General features: G+C 42.7%; 1 protein-coding gene across 2 annotated transcripts in view; it reads right to left on the bottom strand.

Moving 5' to 3' along the window:
* rhbdl1 (rhomboid, veinlet-like 1 (Drosophila)) overlaps positions 1-10,277 on the bottom strand; it is a 46,052-nt gene extending 35,775 nt beyond the window's left edge. Inside the window, exons 1-2 of one of the 2 annotated variants that reach the window (XM_034106736.1) lie at positions 9,631-10,277; positions 2,147-2,305 (exon numbers count right to left, since the gene is read on the bottom strand). In XM_034106736.1, the coding sequence (XP_033962627.1) occupies positions 2,147-2,305; positions 9,631-9,660 (189 nt within the window). In that variant the 5' untranslated portion in view covers positions 9,661-10,277. The remainder of the gene's footprint in view (positions 1-2,146; positions 2,306-9,630) is intronic. The other variant, XM_034106735.1, reaches the window with a different exon arrangement.
* Positions 10,278-20,159: the final 9,882 nt, after the last annotated feature.

Genomic DNA, 20,159 nt, shown 5'->3' with positions numbered 1-20,159 from the left:
TTAACACCCACCGAGGTCAGCGTGGATTCAAGCTGAATGAATGTCGAACAACAAATCATAAAAAATGTTGAATACACGTTAAGAAACACAAAAGAGAGCTTGTTGGCTGAAACACCAACAAGGCATTGACTGAGCGCGCGCAGATACACACACACACACACACACACACACACACACACACACACACACACACACACACACACACACACACACACACACACACACACACACACACACACGCTATTGATGCTTACAGGTTGTAATTTTTGGTCTTCTTTTCTTGCTGCACTTAACAATGTCCATCAGATACTAATTCATGAGTTATTCCAAGGTTTGAAGTATCTTTTAATTGCATCAAAAAGGCATAGACTGAGCATGCACACGCATTCTTGCCGTGTCCATTTTAAACGGCACAGGGGAGCTCCTATTTCCATCGAGGCCGGACCACAAATCAATACAGACGCCGCACTTCAGGCACTGACTGATATAATGGCAGCATTGAACTTTCCAAATCAAAACACGCCTGTCATCTGTCACACACTGCGGAGGGCTTCTCGTAAATCTGAATGAGATACTGAATTGTGAATGCAGATGGAGAGGGAAGAAGACACGGACAAAAACAGCCAACGTGGGCTTGAGAGGTACAAATAATAAAAGTAAAAGAGAAGAAGGAAGAAAAGAAGGGAGGAGAGAAAAAAGGCCGGGGGTATTCGTTGATGACCTGGTTGAAAATGTCTTGCTACATGTGCCACTTTCCCAGCTGCAGCCTGGGGCTCGTGCTAGACAACCTGCTGAGTTCACGCACCACATGCTGCGAGACGGGAGGGCCAGAGTCACATCAACATTTGAATATCCTCTAAATTAGTCAGCAAATCCATACTGGCAGCGCTCATGTGTTAGAATAAGAGCCTTGGGGAGAGGAGAAGTGAGACAGACAGAGCGGAGGTGTGCAGCTGCTTTAATTATTAATCAAATGATTGAAAGCGTTTGAATATATGCCAATAGGAAGCATGTGGGTTCACGTGTGTATCAGACGAATCTTTAAAATCAGACCTGAGGGTCGATAGCTGTGTGAGTCTGGGCGTTCTCAAATGACCTCAGATTACTTCCTGCTACTACCAATGCTGGGCTAATCGAAGGCAATTTGCATTTGGCTGATGGGCAATTTTAAAAGTGTTTCCCTGATGCTTTTGGAGGCGAGGCATTTTTTTTCCTTCCACCTAACATATGCTCACGTCTGTAGAATGAAAGAGGGAAATGGGATGAGATGGTTCAAAAAGGCAGGTTAGAAAAAAAGAGTAGGGTGGGTTATTACATTTGCGTGAGGAAGGGAGGGAAGATGAGCAGGCACTGAAAAGAAAATGCTTTAAGAATGGTGGAGGAACATAGCTGTACTGACGAAGCAAACCAAAACAAATTCCTTTCGAGTGGCACAGACTTCAGAAACATGACCGGCTGCTACGAGTGGCCTCATGTTATTTCAAACCACGAGCAGCACAACACGAAAGGGAGAAAGATGAAAAAGAGGAAGGAAGTGCAAAGATGCAGGAATTGAATTGATCTAACCTTGATGATGCTCACACTTAGCTTACTTACACAAAATGTGCCACAAGCAATGTAGAGAATCAGCATATACAGAGAGTTTCTATTTAAGAATTGGTAACCCATAAAGGAGAAGGATGAATGAAGACCAAAAGGAGGCAGATAATAAAGAGCCTTGCTGTTTCAAAGCAGAGGCAAAGGACTACAACTTTTGGCAAATAAAGAAGTACACATGCAGGCTGTTTTAACCACAGTATATTCAAAAAACTACATGTTACAATATTTCAATCACATCAAGAAAATGTATTGCTTTAATACTGTGGTCCTTCCAGCTCGGTGTTTTCTAGTACTTGCTGTGCACGGCTTGTGAGGTTAAGTGCCTGGATTTACCGACACATTAACCGGACAGATTGATCCCTCTTTTGCAGGACAGCAACCCGAGTCAATTTTCGCCACTGCAGAGCTTGCCGGCTCTGCCTGAATCAATTCTGTAACCTTTCGGAAAGTGGGGAAATATGGGTGTGTGCTGCGGGACATGGAATGCCTCCAGCGACTCCCCCTGCATCGCTATCTGTCTCCAGATCTGTGTGAGGTCTCCACTCACCAGCTCGATGAGCTCCTGGTAGCACACCTGCCCCTCCTCATTGCTCTGGACCAGCGCTAACAGCATGTCCAGTTTGGACGGGTCCAGCTGCAGCTCATGGTGCTCCACCAAGCTGGTGAAGTTCTCCACTGCGATGAAACCGGTGTTGTCTGGGTCCAGCTGGAAAAATCAAAGAGAACCCACTCTTAGAACATTGGGATATGATACTATGTAAAAATGCAGTACTTTGCAGTCAAGTGTCAAGACAAAAAACAAGGAATCAGACATTTATCATAACATTACAATCCATGCAGAGAATATTTTCATGTAGACATGTAATACAAATAGAAATCCGAAATTGAAAATGAGCATAACTTTAACAATTGATCTGGGATTTAACTCATTATTTATTTGTATCGTATTGACTGGTGCACAAGAGTTTCTGCCATACCTTATTAAATGGTAGGACCCTGTTTCTAGATTGCAACAATTCATATAAAATTACATTTCTGATAACACATGTAGTGAAGTTGTTATTCCTGTTATGCTTCATGGTTCTTTAATGATACGCAGCACTGCAGTGATACAGAGTGAGATTGCCCTGAGGCAGGATAGACACACACAACAACACAACTATACACATAAAGACAAATGAGAGGGTTGAAGGCATAAACTCAGGCAGTGACACCAATATTAATGAAGCTGTGTTGCCTCTATGAAGAGAGAATTAGACCTGCCTAAAGAAAAAGCCCAATTCAACCTCATTAAAGGAGCAGCAGGTTGTTGACGTTGGGAGCAGCGAGCGAAGACAGGCGGGCATGTCATTCTAATACGCAGTGATCTGCATTTTCCCTGAAGACAAAAAAACCCTCCGCAGCTTTAAATGAGGTTGACTTTTCAGACTTTGTTTCTCTGGATGCTTCATTTGACAGTGTGAGTCCGACCTTGGTCTCATTTGCAGCTACTTTTATTCTGTAATCAACACTCTCAGAGACCCACAGCCTCATGGGTTATTACTGCTGATGTCTCTACGCCAGTGCTGCTCGTCGTAATTGATTTAAGCGGCAGAGTGTCGTAAAAATGGCTGAGTGCAGTTGTCGAAAATAGCCCCAGTTCAAAAATGGCTTGTAAAGTATAGGGTGGTTATTGCAAAGTGGGTTTTTTTGGGGGGCGGCAGCTTCAGCTACTTACTACTTGATTTTCTTCCCTCACCTCCTCTCAAATAAACCCAATCGCTCTGCAATGGAGCGTTAATTCCTCATGCCAGCTCTCCTTAGTACATCTGATTGTGTTTGTGAAAATGCGCCCGAGGACAAACTGGAGCAGTACAAAGAGACCACATGTGAAGGGCCCTTGCTGCTTCTGATTTGACTGTCTCCTGAATGCTAACACAGCCTCATTAGGTTTCAGATAGTAAACCAACAGCCTCTTGTTGCCCCTGGGAGGCGGGAGTTTTCAGATGTTGCGTCAGTGTGGAGTCAGACGGGCTGGATCATCGTTGCCCATGTCATGAGTCCACGAGAAGAATCCTGTCTGGCCTGCTCTGACATGGTAAGACAAAGGCGTTTCATCGGCTGCATGAGGAGAGCGGCATTAAGCTACGCTGCCTGCGCCGTGTCAGTCCCTACTGCAGGGGGCTCAGAGTTAAGGCTCGGCTGCTCAGCTAAGGAGCCGGGGATCAATCTGGAAATCCGTTGGTGCAAATGTGTGTGTGTGTATTTCCATCTGAACATGTTCACATTTATGAGCTCTGCTTCCCTCTACACTGTTTCCAGTTCTTAAAGCCATTAAGTAGAATAAAAGCAGCCCTTTCAATTATTTTAGCTTCCTGAAAATGTATGTTTTGATTTATCTGGGCAAAGTAGGGGCAGGAAGTAGCTAGTGTTATGATGCCTGACTCAATAAGTGTTTTCCCCACTTCAGTTTATGTAGTAAAGAAATGTTGTAGGTTATGATACTTTAGGAATATTTTATGTACACCCATGTGACTCAGTAGCATACTTTTTTTTTTTTTTTAACCAAGATTCTGTACAGACAACCATCGGTGTTTCTCGAGGATTTACTGATTATACTCTCCACGTCATTTACATTGTTTTATTCCACACAATTCTTGAAAACCTCCATCTTCGTCATTGTCCCTCACCCATTTCCGTATAATCTCAACCATCGGCTCCTAAGCCAGCCGTGTCAAGGCCGTCTGCAACGCACGAACAATGACATTGTTGGGAACGAATGAACCAAGATGGGAAAGAAAATGGCCTCAGGTTTATTTTTAGATAATCCCCTTAACTGTGTGTTCCATGGACGTTTGTTAAAACACGGCCACGTTCTCCCCTTAAGGCTGGCTGAGCAAAATGGTGCAGATACAGCCAGCATTTGTGATGAGATGGAAGGAAAGCACAATGAAAAGACAACAGAGAGGGTAGAGGTGGAAAACGGGAGAGGAGCGTGGGTGGTTGGGCGGTTGATGAAATGAAAGAAATGAAAAATTCTAAGTTAAAGAAACTCAAGAAATTGAGGAGCAGCCAGAAATGAAACAAGGACGCAGGGAGAATAAAAACGCCTCGCAAAAGTCTGATATTCTCCCGCCTAACCCAGCAGTCTGGCTATTCTTCTCTTGCCTATAAGAGGGCTGTGACACACTCCGGTGCTCTGCATTCACTCGCCACAGATAGATCAGATTGTAATGTGCTCCTGGCTCAGCGCGGGATGACAGGGGGAACAGAGAGCCACGCTGGGGACGTCTGATTACCGTCAGCCTCCATATGTCAGCACATCACTACACATACAGCAGCAGCACACACCCAGACACTGTATATGGCGTGCAAATGTACGCAAAAGCAAGTGTTGACGCTGAGCTGTCGGAAAATATTCCCTGTCACATGTCTGACCTTATTCAGGAAGAACGTTACACACCGTCTGCAGAGGATACAAGGAGGTGGAGGATTGGTTCTTGTAGCCAATTAGGGTTATCAATTAGCGAGATGAGGTACACTGAGATGAATGTGTGTTGGCAAGAGGAGGTTTTGTGTGTGTGTGTGTGTGTGTGTGTGTGTGTGTGTGTGTGTGTGTGTGTGTGTGTGTGTGTGTGTGTGTGTGTGTGTGTGTGTGTGTGTGTGTGCAGGCTGGTGACGTGCCTGAACGAGGGGGTGAGACAGAGAGAAGAAAGGGTTGGAAAAGGAGGGAATTTGCACCGAGAAGGAAGCAGTTATTGAAGCGATCCAACACTGGTGCGGGCGACACTTTGACAAGCTGCATGCGTTGCCTTGGTTACCAGCCGCCTGTGTGTCCTCCCTTTCTTGCATTCCCCCTCCTTTTCTCCCCCCGACATATTGGTGTTCAAGAGGCAAATGAAAGACACGAAAGAGAGGAGAGAGACAGAAACGGAGCGGAAAGGAAAAATAAAATACAGATGGATAGGAAGAGACCAATGAGAGAAAAATTGGGTAGTAAGAGGGGGAAGGAAGGGGTTTAAATGTGAAGGGAGGCGGGGCGGGAGATTATGGACGGAGGGTGGAGGTGTTAAGACACCAAACTTGGCTGGCTCAAGAGCAAGTGGGAGGAGACACATGGGAGGAAAATGTATGCACCAGCACGAGGAGGGGGAGGAAGAGAAGTGAGATGCTGACTGCAGGTAAATGATCTCAGAATTAACCCCCGGGACCTCCATTACCTCCACTGCTGAGACTTAACTGACCCAAGCACATTACTGACTTATCAGTTTGCTTCAGGGGGGCTCAAGAGGAAAGCCCGGGAACAAACCACAAAACACAGAAATGATAGACTTACTTGCATTTCTATTGTGTTATCTGCATTAGGTTGATATGACAACAACTGAACGGTACACACAGAGTTGTAGCTAATAATGAGGTCATATCATAGGAGGCAGAAAGTTGAAAAATAATCCCTATGGTTACACTATGCATGCAAATACCTAAATTCAACCAAAACATGATGGAGGCTCTTTCAGCTTTTTCTCTGGTACAGGTAATCTTATTGGATATCAAACGTAGATAACTGATCAATTCGTCAATCAGCACAAAATATATTTGCAAAAAACTTCTTTGTGTAGAAAAAAAAAGCCAACATTTCATGAGTTCCAGCTTCTGAAAGACGAAACAACTAAAACATATGAAGAATTTTTCTTTCTTTCTTTCTTTGTTTTCAGTGAATTTACTTCTTTTAATTGTATTTTTCACTGAAAAGATGAATTAAGAGGTAACCTTAAACAATCTGAATAGGGCTCGAGCTGACTTTAGGCACCCGTATTCCCAAATTGATTCCCACCACACTATATCTTAATGTAAGTATTTTGGTCTAAACAAATGGGCAAATCAACTGAAGGGCATTTAATCCCAACAAACCGGTACAGAATATAAATACACTACAAAGGATTCACTGAAAATATGTAAACTGAAGCCATAACTCAACTGAGGTCACACAATAAATGAAACATTTTCAGTCAAAGGGTTCGGGTAAAGCATGAAAAGGTTGATAGTTGTTGAATGAACAGTATCTACTCCTTGGGAGATGATGATGATGATGATGATGATGATGATGATGATGATGATGATGATGATGATGATGATGATGATGGTGATATAACTTCCATAAGGTTAGAAATAAGAACCAGCACCGGTCGGGTTCCCACTGACTAACCCAATGTCACAGAACCAAAACTACAGACTTCTTTGGTCTCAATGAACAAGACTGTCGTGCCTAACAGGGCTGCTGTATCTGCAGTGGTGCATTTACAGGGTAGCCAGAACATATTTGCATGGCATCAGATAAACCCTTTTGATTGGTTCTGCTGCCCTCCGGACTCACTGGTGTTCAGCAACAACTGGGCCACTGGCTCCGTAATTATAACAATGCGCGATTTGCTGTGCCGTTCATTACGCTCAAATGTTTCCACTGCGATGTGAAAGCTATACGATCAAAACTCCCTTCTCCTCAAGTGGAGAGACACCCAGGGGATTTTCCTTGATGCAAACAATAATCTGACTTCATTTCCTGGCGTTTAAACACATTCCAAACAGCCAGAGGCATTTTCAAATACAGCTCAATGCAAATCAGCATCAGAGAATGAGGAAAGGGGACAGTGTATGAGAGCCTGATTCTCAAACCTTGACATAAATATGTCAAAATAGTATTCAGAACCCAGAAGTCCTTGTGGGAGGAGGGGTATAAATAAGCCAGATAAGAACTGAATGACATTCCCTGATAGCATTTGAGTGGTGCCGACCATCAAGTTGCCCTATCAGTGGTGCTGCAAGACTATCAGAGAGAGTGCTCTGTTCATGTGCCTGCATAGGACAGAAATAACCTGAGCTCAGCATGGCAACCTCCTGCAGACAAAGACTAATACAAAAACTCAATCCTGTTGCCACTGTTGCTTTCTTCTTCTCTCCCTCTGCAGCATTTCCATGTGGTTCTTTGTGACACGGCTGTGATATAGGGGGGTATTACACCTGCAGCACTCATACAAACAAAAAATGCCCAGTTTTCTTCCAGTGCAAAACCGAGTAATATAGTAATAATTCTATAAAACCCTTAGAGCATGGAAGTTAAGTGCCATTATTGTGTTTGACTGAAGCTGGCCAGTGGTAGCTCAAGGCAACATGTTTATAGAGAAGGTGTAATGCAGGTTAAAAACCCTAGACTATAAAAACAACAACGTAGAGACAGAGTAATCCTTGTCCTTTCCAAATGGCAGCACTTGGGATGCCCTCAAGCAAAGCACTTGACCTCCAGGTGTTCTTGTGGATGTGCTTAGAGGCCGGTGGGACACTGCGGTGATTGAGGGAAACATCCAGTAAGTGTGATGATTCAAAGATGGTGGCCAGAGCTTAGAAAAAAAAATAGCCATGCTCAGCAAAACATTTTCCTGGATAAAAAATGTACCTAATGTTTATACGGGCAGCATGTTTTTCCTAAATACAAGCGCGCCTGTCTACAGTCCAAAAGCTGTTGGCTGCAGATGTTCACTTCTTTCTAGTTTAATTAGAGAGACCTTTTCTAAATCAAAGTCCACTGCATGGAGTCCCAAAGGCAGGAAAAGCCTGCCGTCAGCCAGAGTGAGTGATTTGGTCTAGACGTGAGCTTAATAGGACCTCAGCCTGCTCAACTGAGGCCTTTGCAAACTGTCTATATGAACATACTGGCGCAAGCAAGAGTAAACCCCACGATCAATAAAACACTGTTTACAGTGGAAGTGTATTGGCTTCCACCGCAGCCCAATGACCTGCTACATGGAAAACGATATTGACACAGATGAGTCAGCCTCTTTGATACCGCATGAAATGTGTCTGTGGGAGAATATGTGTTGTTGAGGTAATACTAGGTGGTTGTTATCACTGAAGTGCTTTTACAGTACATGACCACAGAGCATCTTCTCACTCGACCCACACAGGCTTCCTCGATTTTTTATGAAAACACACATTCATAAAAATGCGACGGTGATCACACACACACACACACACACACACACACACACACACACACACACACACACACACACACACACACACACACACACACACACACACACACACACACACACACACACACACACACACACACACACACACACACACACACACACACACACACACACACACACACACACACACACACACACACACACACACACACACACACACACACACCTCCCCAAGGCTCTTGAGTGAGTTGTTCAATGTGTTTCTGATGGGCCGCTCGTGACCTGTAACCCCTGCAGCTGATAATTGATTCCTCCCTCTTGGACAGAATGATTGCCCAATGCATCCGTCGATCAGGCAGAAACCCCCGTTCATCATCAGAAACACAAGACACGTTAGAAAGCTTAGAGCTAAATGCAAGACATGAAAACCAGCTGGAGATACACACGTCTTTAGGGTGCAGTAGCCGATTATAGACATCGCTTTCTGCCTTCAAATCCATGTTGGCTTGTTAATTTTGGAGATGGTAGACCAAACCTCAACTCAAACATAGATCTGGCTGGACAGCAAAACAGCAGTTTGGATGCGAAAACCAGATGTCAAGACAAGCATTTTTCACCAGCCAACATATGGCCACTAACATGTTGCTTTCCAGAGCAGGGCTGAAGAAGCAGGAAAAAAAGTTTAAAGCCAAATAATAATAGCTTCTATTCTTACAGAAAACCACCAACTGGACTTTCACCGGAACTGTTTCAGAGCTCGACCCTTGGAAATGAAAAAGCCAAATAATCTTGCGATCTCTTGTTTTTGTGACGCTGAGATGATAAGATGTTGGGTTGGGATAATCATAGAGGAAAGACAAGGAAAAATCACAGGCACAGACACATAGATCCATGCACATAGCAGCTGTAATCGACCATATTTCTGTCATTGCTCCAATCAAACCACCCATCCATCCATTCATACAGCATTTCTGCACACACACACCCCTTTCACCCTCCCTCCCTCCTTCCCATAAACCATGACATGTGCCCCCCCCCCCTTTGCTGTGGCTCATGATCTGACCTCACATTCTCTGGGCACACATGGCTCCATGATGCTTGCGTCCGTCGTGTTGTCTCACGCCCTCATTTTGCCCGTGCAAACAGCCCCTGCTATCAATCCTAACATCGGCTCGCCAGCCAAAGCCTCCACGTCTCAATCCCTGGATAGACGGCGAGGTGGCCAGGAGCCCGTAACCATAGAAACCTCTGCCGCCTGCCTGCTCACTCGCTTACCTGCTCTTGTATGAGCTGAAACAGGGAGCTTCTATCCATATACTGGCCAGGGAGGTGAGAGGAGCTGCCGAGGACAAGGGCATAGGGAGGAGCGAGAGAGGAGTGTTGGGAAGGATGGGACAAGGTGGAGGGGGGATATGGTTGAGGTTTAGCAGCTGGTGCCTAAATTGTAGCGTCAGACTCCTTGGTGAAATCTGCTGCGTCCCCCTTTTGGTGATGGAGAAAGCGTGGTGAGCTCTGTCCCTGGTTGTCCTTTTGCTGGGGGGTGCTGTGGGGGTCCGCGGTGGTGCTGAGAGAGCAGACGGTGATTCAAACGGGCCGTGACTCTGCTGTGTGCCGGTGCAGTGTAGAGCAGGCAGTACAACCCAGCTTCAGCAGGCGACAGGCAGGCGAGGCAGATCCAGCATTCACTCTCCTCCTCCTCTCGCTCTCCTCTATCCCATTGCACTGACTGCTACCTCTCTCTCTCTCTCTCCCCTCTCCTCCTCACTCACACACACACACACACACACACACACACACACACACACACACACACACACACACACACACACACACACACACACACACACACACACACACACACACACACACACACACACACACACACACACACACACACACACACACACACACAGCGCCGCCTGCATACCAATGAGGCAGGGGAGGGAGGTGGCTTCACTCTTCCAATTGTACACGGGAAAGGAGTGGCGATGGGCTGCGGCTCCTCAACCTCACTACGAGTAAGGAGTCTCAGGGAGGGAGCAGGGGATGGGCTCCACTGCGGCTCTGCGCTTACTACTGCCACAGACCACACACACACACACACACACACACACACACACACACACACACACACACACACACACACACACACACACACACACACACACACACACACACACACACACACACACACACACACACACACACACACACACACACACACACACACACACACACACACACACACACACACACACACACACACGTGCACACACAGTAAACAAGACAAAAGCTACTAACACTAAGGCTTATGTTGAAATCCTAACCATGTGAACATCATTTTTAGGGCTGCAGAAGACAAAAGGAGCTAACATCAAAGTAATAATGATATCCATAGCACCGATGCCCTCGAAGAAAAGTCTCTGCAGCGCTTTACATGTCTGTGCTAATTATAAGCACAGACACATTAGCACTTTGCATGCGCTGGTGCACAATCAAGCAGACTCCCACCCCTTAAACACATATGCACAAATTGAATTGGTCTGTTTGGATGGCTCCAATGCGCTCCTACTCCGACAATTAAACAATCCTCCGTACAACACTTCATTGTGAGTAATTCCAGAACAAAGGTTCTTTTTATGTTAATCTAATGCATAATAATGAGGCTGGCACGCAGGGAGCAGAGCAATAAGGTCAGATCATACGAGTGATCAAAAGGAACTTGTGTCGGCGGCAGGCAGGGCTTGATTTCACTGAAATCCCCTTTAAAAAGGTGTTTTCTCTCCGCACAAATGCGCAGTAACCCCTCCTCTTCAGGACAATGCCAATGAGGGGAAGGAAGCAGCAAGGGAACGTAAATCTTAACTCGTAAAAAAAAGTGACAGAGCCCTAAAGGCACTGGAGTTGAAGACGTCGTCAGATTTGGGAACCGGTGGTTACTTCAGTTTGCATTTTGGTGTTTCTCGTTCCCTGTGAGGTTCACTAACAACAGTGTAATCCAGCTGGGTGACAAACAGTGCCTCTGCCGGTTTCAGTGCCATAATTGCACCAGATGTTTACACTTTCATTTTCCTACAGTCCAAAAGGCTTTTGAATGCTTTATTTAAAAATGTCTGGACCTTGGCATTACCGTTTTTATGGCTGAGGCTGAAGCTGCTGAATATATGAAGCCCCGGCTGCATGTGTCCTAATGGGTTGGGCCTCGACCACCTTGCACATGGCAGAGCTCCCAGACTTTCATTTAGTCACCTCCCGCCATGCCCGCCTGACAGTGTTGTTCAAACAAAACCTTAATAACAACCCCATAATAATGTCAGGATTCCCTTCTCTGTGAGGAAGGACTGAAGTCACGGTCTTTGTTCAACTCAAAATCAGTGCGGATGAATTGTCTCCAATACTAGTTGTGAGTATGTATGAGATCAATCTAATTATAATGTCACAATTATAATTGCTAAACTGTAATAAGTGAGACGGATTGTAACAGCCAAAATGAAACTGTTGCCTTGGTAACCTCAGAGGACTATAATCAAACAATGATTAAGGAGTATCGCAAGCAAAAGAAAAATCCAGAGAAATGAAAGCAGAAAACCCTCTTAAGAATAAACACTCAGGCTCTGCTATACGTCAGAAAACGGACAGTGAGCGTGCTGTACGAACATCGGCAGAACACAGGCTTGGCTTTGTTTTAAAGGGGGCCTATTAAGCTCCGTTTCAGGTTCATATTTGTATGTGGTGCCTCTACTGTGATATAATTACATGCTTTAATGTTCAAAAAGCTCTTTATTTTTCTCATGCTTCCTGTGCTGCAGCACCTCTTTTCACCCTCTGTCTGAAACCAGAGCCCAGTCTGCTCTGATTGGTTGGCTGACTGAATCTGTTGTGATTTTCCAACTGCTTGCGATGTCCCCATAGCCTATCAGGTACAATGTGCCCTAGCCAATAGAAAGTGTAACAATGATGTCACTATGTTACAGAAGTAAACAAAGGAATCCAATGGAGGCGTTTCAGGCAGGGGGGGGGGGGGGGAGAAACTTGGGATTGTAGCCTTTGTAGATCCATGACATGCACACAAATCTATGTTATACTTGCCAGGAAAGAACCGAAGAAAAATGAAATCGGGCCTGTTTAAAGAAAGCCAATCGGCACTAGACGCAGGTACACAACATTCCCAAATACATGAACATGATGCCAACAGGGCTCACAGCCGCAGCGCGCGTCACGCCAGCATCGACTATCATTGTTTCGATTAAACTGCCACCAAGTGACATTATCCAGGTGACTGACAGAGCGAGATAAGCCTCCAGTGAAATACGCTCTTCTGCCGCCCGAAGCGTCCCCAGCTGAATGGTGTCCCTTGAGCCCTTCGTGTTGAATTCCCCCCCGGTGGATGGATGCAGACGGAAGGATGAACCCAGACAGCTTGCGCCTCTTTAACAAGGCCTGAGAGCGGCAGACAAAACACCGGTCTAGCCTCAGTGTGAGAATAACAAGGTCTTTCAGGGAGGCATTAATTAGACCGCCAGTCTGCACACTTCCTCACCAGCTTAATGACCTCGAGGTCCAGAAGGCAGGTGTTTATTTATGGGTGTCTGTGAGTGGATAGTTGTGTTTCTGTCAGGAAAACGGATGGTAAGGAGCTATACATGCGTGCCTTAAAGCGTCTTCATTATGCATAAGCTCTGCAAGGGTTTTAGCACGAGGGCTGCCTGCACGCTCACTTATGCAGCACTATGTTTATGCAAACTAGAGGAAACTGTTGAGGAGAATGAGCGCTTCCAACTTTATAATCTAAACGAAAGGTTGAAAAGTTCCACGATTGAATCACTAATTATCGTGCATTTCTGTTGCGCCAAAACTTTTAAAAACATTTTTCCAGTCGTCTTTAAACTTGGGTGACATTCAGCCTTGTTGCTTACTCTACATATTTAGATGTTAGCAAAACAAAGCTAGTGATTCAACGTGGTCTCACATATATGTTTCACAAATAATCTTTAAATATATAATAGCAATGCAATGTAGCAAATTTATAGAAATGGATTGAAATCTAGATAGCATAATGTTACATTTAAACATTTTCAAATGCTTTTCTATTGAATGCAAATCAATTTGTAATATTTCTTCATAGAATAACAGATAAACTAGTATTTTGAATATTTGGTCTATCATGTGTTCATCCTTAATTGTTTTTGCTGACTAATGTCTTGTCAGCGAATGAGGACATTTGGGGCAAAATACGTAAATAAACCAATCAATCAAACAATACCTTACACATTTATTCATAGAAGTTTTAGTCTGGCCTTTTCCCAGCAAAGATAATATTCTCCGAGCCTTGCTAGCTTATATTCAGCAAAAAAACAACTCAATAGACAGAATTACTCAATTCTTCCTTATGGTTCTTCCCCATATAAGTTCCACGACAGATGGCAATATCCAGGAGTTACCTCATGAGAGCCTAAATAAAGGGGTTGTTTATTATATTAGGGTTGAGGTTGGCCTAACGAAAACAGCCACACAGGATATTAGGATGCTTCTGACTGATCATGCAGGTGACTTGGAGAGCTGTGATAATGGAAATACTCCTGTAGTCTGACACTGTGAAGAAAACAACAATAAATAAATGTAATTTTACACACAGAGGAGGAGAGTGAAGAGCCTGAGAGCCCAACAGAGGGAATTCAATTCAAACCAAAGGACCTGACCACATCATTGTGAGGTCAAGGGATGATAACGCTCATAAAGAATGGCGCTCGTCTGTAAAATACAATTACCACTCAGCGTGTTGTCACTGTGCCGGATCACAGTGTAGCTCCATTGCTCTCTTAGCTGACCTAATCTTTTATAAATTAAGAAGACAAGTTGTTCTGGGGGACTTCTGGAGTCTGCTAGCCTCGACTAATTGTGTGAATTAAAATAGATGGATGGTGCTTCACGCTTAAGCCGCTGAATGCCAGGAAGTAGTGGTTGTGCAATAGAGGGAATCACCCGCATGATGAAAATCTGCAGAAAAATATGAATCAGGTCACTGAATGACACAGTTTTAGTTCAAACTGCTCCACTTAGAAGATCTCTTGGGCACATTAAGCGGAAGAAGCAAGGAAGGGGAAGCAGAGCGTTAGAGGAAGGAGGTTGAAAAGGCGAGAGGATTCAGAGGAAAAAGGGAGAGCCAAAGAAAATGAATTTGAAAAGAATGAGGGGTATATTAGCATTTCTGTAATTTTAACATCTCATAGCGAGGCATCTCTGCCTTCAAAAACATCACTTATTATTTTTACATTTTAGTGCCACAGTGCCATTTGTAGTTTTGTTGAACACAGGCTTTCTTTGCAGCTCCTTATGAAAGGTTTGGGATTCAAAGCTGTAATGTGGAGCGACCTCTGGTGGCTAAACGTGCCGCTGCATGCTCAAATGAGGGCCGTCCTGTTTCAAAACAAACCTCAGTGTGTCCGAGTTGCACTGACACAATTGGAATGAGTTAAACTAAACAACCAACTTTCATTAGGACACTTTAAGGACACCACATAATAAGAAAAACTTAACTTAGTGTCTTTAAAGCCTACATTCACTGTTTGAACTTGTATTATTATCTCATATAACTGTTTGACTTAATTATATCTCTTCAGTTTGTGAAGCTGCAGTTATTACATTTAAGCAAAGTCTTAGTTATATGGATTGCAAATAACAAATAACACAATGAATGACTTATATTTTAGCTGATACTGCCCTCTGTTGGTTAAATGCAGGTTCGATCATAGGTCACCAGTTATGAGGGGACTTTAAAGCCAAAATACTTCTGCCTATACATTTGGTAAATGTTGTGCGTTTTAGTATAATAAAAAGAGCACAGCAACTGGTAATGATATGGTAATTCTCACAGTTTTCTAAAGACTAAAAGGTGTTAAGGGTTATTTTCGAAAAGTGTAGTATTTGGTAACACTTTTATTACAGTTAATACGTCAAGTTGATTTGTTTTAAATCAATTTGATCTAGGGAATAATGTTAACCTCTGCACATGGTATCAACTGCAAGCAAAGTTGATCACATGCCGGTGTTAAACTTAAAATTACCACCATGTGGTTGTTTGCCTCCCCCAATATGATCAAGCTGTAGTTTACATCCATGTCTGTCCTAAGCATTATCACTTCATCATTTGATCATATTAGACATTGTTTTAAACCGTCTTAATTAGGATATTAATTCTTTAGAGTGATGGCCTTAAAACGTGATTTGTGAGGTCACTGTGACCTTGACCACCACATTGTATCTGTTCGTTCTTAAGATTAAGTAGACATTTGTGTCAAAGTTTTAAAATGTTTTTCCTCAAGGCTTTTCTGAGATATACGTTCAGAGAGAGGACGTATTAAAAAAAGGTGGCTGGTGACTTCATGTGTGTCAGAGAATGCGTAGAGTTGTCATTTGTATATACACGATTAGATTCCAACACAAAGTGCTAAAACTAAACAGTGAAAAGGTTCTGGTGATCCTCATCCAAGAGGCTCAATGCAAGCCTGCAGTAAAGAGGTGTCATTATTTCAACTAACATGTGTTCCAAGGCAAAAAGGTTATTTTGTGTAAGGATACACAAGGAACTTAGTAGGTTTGTGGTGAAATGTTCTTGTCTTAGCAGCTGTCCTTTGCAGTGATGGAGATATGTTTATAGAAACACTTTACAACAATCAGTAGTTAATGTTGTACGTTTTCCTAAAATAGTTCAATTCTATGCAGGATGTTGTTCTGTTGTCACTTTAACATGTCCTTTCCTCATTTTAGACCAGGGGTGCCAAACTCAAGACCCGGGGGCCAAATCCGGCCCGTGACTTCATTTTCTGTGGCCCCACAAGAGCTTGCAAAGAATATTATATGTTTATTATACGGTTACATGATGATTTACAGAAGCACGTTGCCCATAAACTACATGTCCCACAATGCATCTCAAATTAGACTTTTCTCTTCTAAATATGCTTTTTTTCTTAGAATGTGGCCTCTTCTCAGAATTTGACTCTTTTTTTTTTTAAATGTTACTTCTTTTCAAAATGTCACTTCCTTTTTTCACAATGTCACTTTTTCTTTTTTTAAATGTCACTTTTTTTCCCCCACTTTTATTCCAGAATTTGGCTTTTCTTTTTAAATCATTGTGTGACACTCTCACTGACTTGCAATTATTTGCCCCAGACTTCTGCTTTCAGACGTAGTTAATTATGAAGTTATTAGCCTATCTGATAATAATCCAATGCAGAGGCAATAATGTAATATAATACATTATATTTATATATGTATTTTTCTTAAAGTTACAACCGGCCCTTTGAGTGCAGCCCTAATGCTGATGTGGCCCACGATTAAGTTGAGTTTGACACCCCTGTTTTAGACACTGACAGAAAATAGATCACAAAGCCAGCAACATAAAATGGTTTCTTAACCATACAATGCTACATTTTGTTTAGCTCAGAGACACTTAGACATTGCATAGGGCTCATTTATAGTGTGTACTAAACCCAGAGAGTAAAGACAACTGTAGGTCTTCTCTGACATATATAGCTGCCTCATTTCACCTACATGGGAGGAACTTCACTATATAAATGTCTTGTTGAAGATAACTTAATTATTAACTAAAGGCTTAACTGATCGTTATTATTGATGATCATCCTGAAGTCTCGGCATAAAACATGGCTCAGGTTTAGTGGCAGCATGTTGGAGCAGCTTGCGTTTCTGATGTAGCTAAGTCTCCAAGTATTAGCAGGGCAAGGGTTCATGTCGGCATTAGGGCTAAATGTAGCATTCTTGTAATGTATCAGATCACATTAGAAGTGATAGGAGTCTGCTCAGGTCACATGGGGGAATAATCATAGATAGTACATACAAAGATAACAACTAGAAATAAGGCAGCAACTCTGTAGTATACATGTACACATTGACCAAGCTGCACACATTATCACCATTACTTAATCTACCATCCTTTTTTAAGTAATTAACATAGATGTGTAAACATTTGAGCTTTTGGCAGGCTCTTTCTAAAGTGTAAAGATATTCAGTCTAAAAAAAGTATCTTCAAGATTACATTTTATTGAAACCTATACTACTAAAAGAGTGCACTGTACATGTAACTCATTTATAAACATTTATGCACCCCTTAATCTAGTCTAAACTATTTCTACCGCTATTAATGCACGTAAATGAGTTAACTATAATTTGTAGATCGCATAACCTATTACAAATTATCCAAATGTGTATTTAGGTAATTTGATAAGCTTTCTGCATCCACTAAAATGAACATAATAACTTTCAATGGAGCACCTTTAGTTAAAAACACCATTTTAACGGTTACAACGTAATTGCTGTGTCATAATTAAGCATGAGACACAACAACACAACACAATGGAGTAGAGTGTGCTGTTTGACTGACAGCTCACAGGTGCCCTGAACGATGCGCCCAATGACAGGCCTGTTATACGAGTGATGGTTAGACAGCTGACATTGTGGAAATAGTTACCTGCTCCACATAAAGAGATGATGGGAGGGGGGGGGGGGGTAAGACAGTTACAAAGAGTGCCTTGGTGTGGGCGAAACTGACATGTGCTTATTGAATCAGTTATGCAGCAGTAAGCACAGCACATGGCCGCTGACACCTGCTCCAACATCCAAGTGTTGTCACAACTGTCGAAACACACACAACAGTAACTACAGAGCTCCCTCACACCCCAGCTGGCCTGAGGACAAGAGTATTAAAACCACGAGTGTGTCGATGCCTTGTCCTCACTTTCTATTGTCTCAACATGGCACGCTGTTAATTAAGTGCCGGTCTAATCACCCAGACATTAACGGTGTTATCTGTGGCAGTGTAATGGGCAGCAGAACTAAACGATGTCCAGCTCAAGAGCACTTTAAAACTGTTCACAGTCACTGCTAATTGTATATGCAAGAAGGGAAGATGAGAGCACACAACTCCACCAAGGCCAAATCCCCTATCTCGCCATGTTGAAGAAAGTCAAAAACAACGTGTGTATCCGATTTGGATTAGCTCCAAAATGCAACAGGTTCGTCATGGGCTCTTGCTTAAACCTTGACATACGTTTCATACAAATCAGACAAGTAGTTTCAAGGTAATATTGCTGACAAACAGGTGACCAAAGCCAAACAGTTCTTTTTCTATGGATTCAGACATTGTTGTCACTACTATAACAAGTATATATTTTATGTTGGTTTCCTTTTTAGTTTGACTCAAATCACTCTGCTGTATGGATTCACTGTTACACCCTGTCAGATGATTGGAGAAACAAGTACACAGTATAGTGATGAAAACCGATTGGAGGTATTTGATGGAAACAGATAAGTTGCTAAAAACAACAAAAAACATCTTGTTTGAAAATCCCTATACTTCACTAATCTTATTTTTTTCTGATTTTGGATACACACACAGTCGATCAAAGAGCTATTGACTCTATACTAGCGTTTTAACAATATACTGTTTGTGAAGGAGTAACCTACAATGATTTGAACAAGAAAACAAGGATCAATCAGGATTAGTATCTATTGTATTTATTTTGAAATTATGAACCCATATCAATGTTGACGGTTTCTGAAGTAAATGCTTACTAAAAGTGCTCTTATCTCTGGATTTGACTGCGTAGGATAGGCTCTAGTTTACAAAGTGTTTATAATATAAAATGCACAATAAGACTGATGCGGTCTAAACAAATATATTTTGAAGAAACAGTGAATACTTTGTGAGATCTCATTATGATTCTCACAACAAAAAGGGGAAATCATCTTATCTAAACCCTGTCTCCATACCCTCTTCTGTTGCTACCTGAGTAAATAAAAAATATCTGATTGAATCTCATGATATCAGAATTCCAAAGCCAGAGTAAACAACGAGACAGTCCTCAAATCAGGGCAACTCCGAAATAATGCTTTTAACTGAGAACAAGTGCGATCATGCGCCGGATAGATTTGGACCTTTTTGACCCACAGCCCTGATATGGAGCACACTGGGCCTTCAGTAGCTTTGGGCCAGAGACAGGACAAGACTTGAGAGGTGGTTTAGGCGGCTACAATTACAAACTGGAATCAGATACATTTAGAGGTGCAGTGCTAAAACGCTCCTGGCAGGATGGTGTGGCTGTCTTCTGTAAATATCGTGTAATATAGCTCCCACTCAACAAGCAAACCATCACTGGGTTAAACATTATGTAAGCTGATATACAGTATATTTCAGACTCACACATGACTAAATATACAACTGAGGAAGCTAGGTTGCAATGTGTTGGCAGCAACAGTGCACATATAATATTCCATTAAAATGAAGTGAGTACAAATATGTCTGTCATTCAACTGGTAGATCATTCAACTACTCTTCTGAGCAGAGTAAACACCAATCCTAAAAAGACACACACTGGGGCATAATTAAAATTTTAAGGACAATATCTGTTTGGTTTTTCACAATTCTAAAAGTTATCTATTGGAAACATCTGTGTTTTAAACAGTATGGAAGCTGGCAAAGCCTACAACAAGCAACACAATTATGTAGCATGACACCAAATGGGTGGGCCTTATCGACATTCTTTAACAAAAAATACTGCTTACAATCCCAAGCTCAAG

This window comes from Pseudochaenichthys georgianus, chromosome 19, assembly GCF_902827115.2.
Source record: "Pseudochaenichthys georgianus chromosome 19, fPseGeo1.2, whole genome shotgun sequence".
Taxonomy (NCBI): domain Eukaryota; kingdom Metazoa; phylum Chordata; class Actinopteri; order Perciformes; family Channichthyidae; genus Pseudochaenichthys; species Pseudochaenichthys georgianus.
This window is presented reverse-complemented; position numbering and strand designations above follow the sequence as displayed.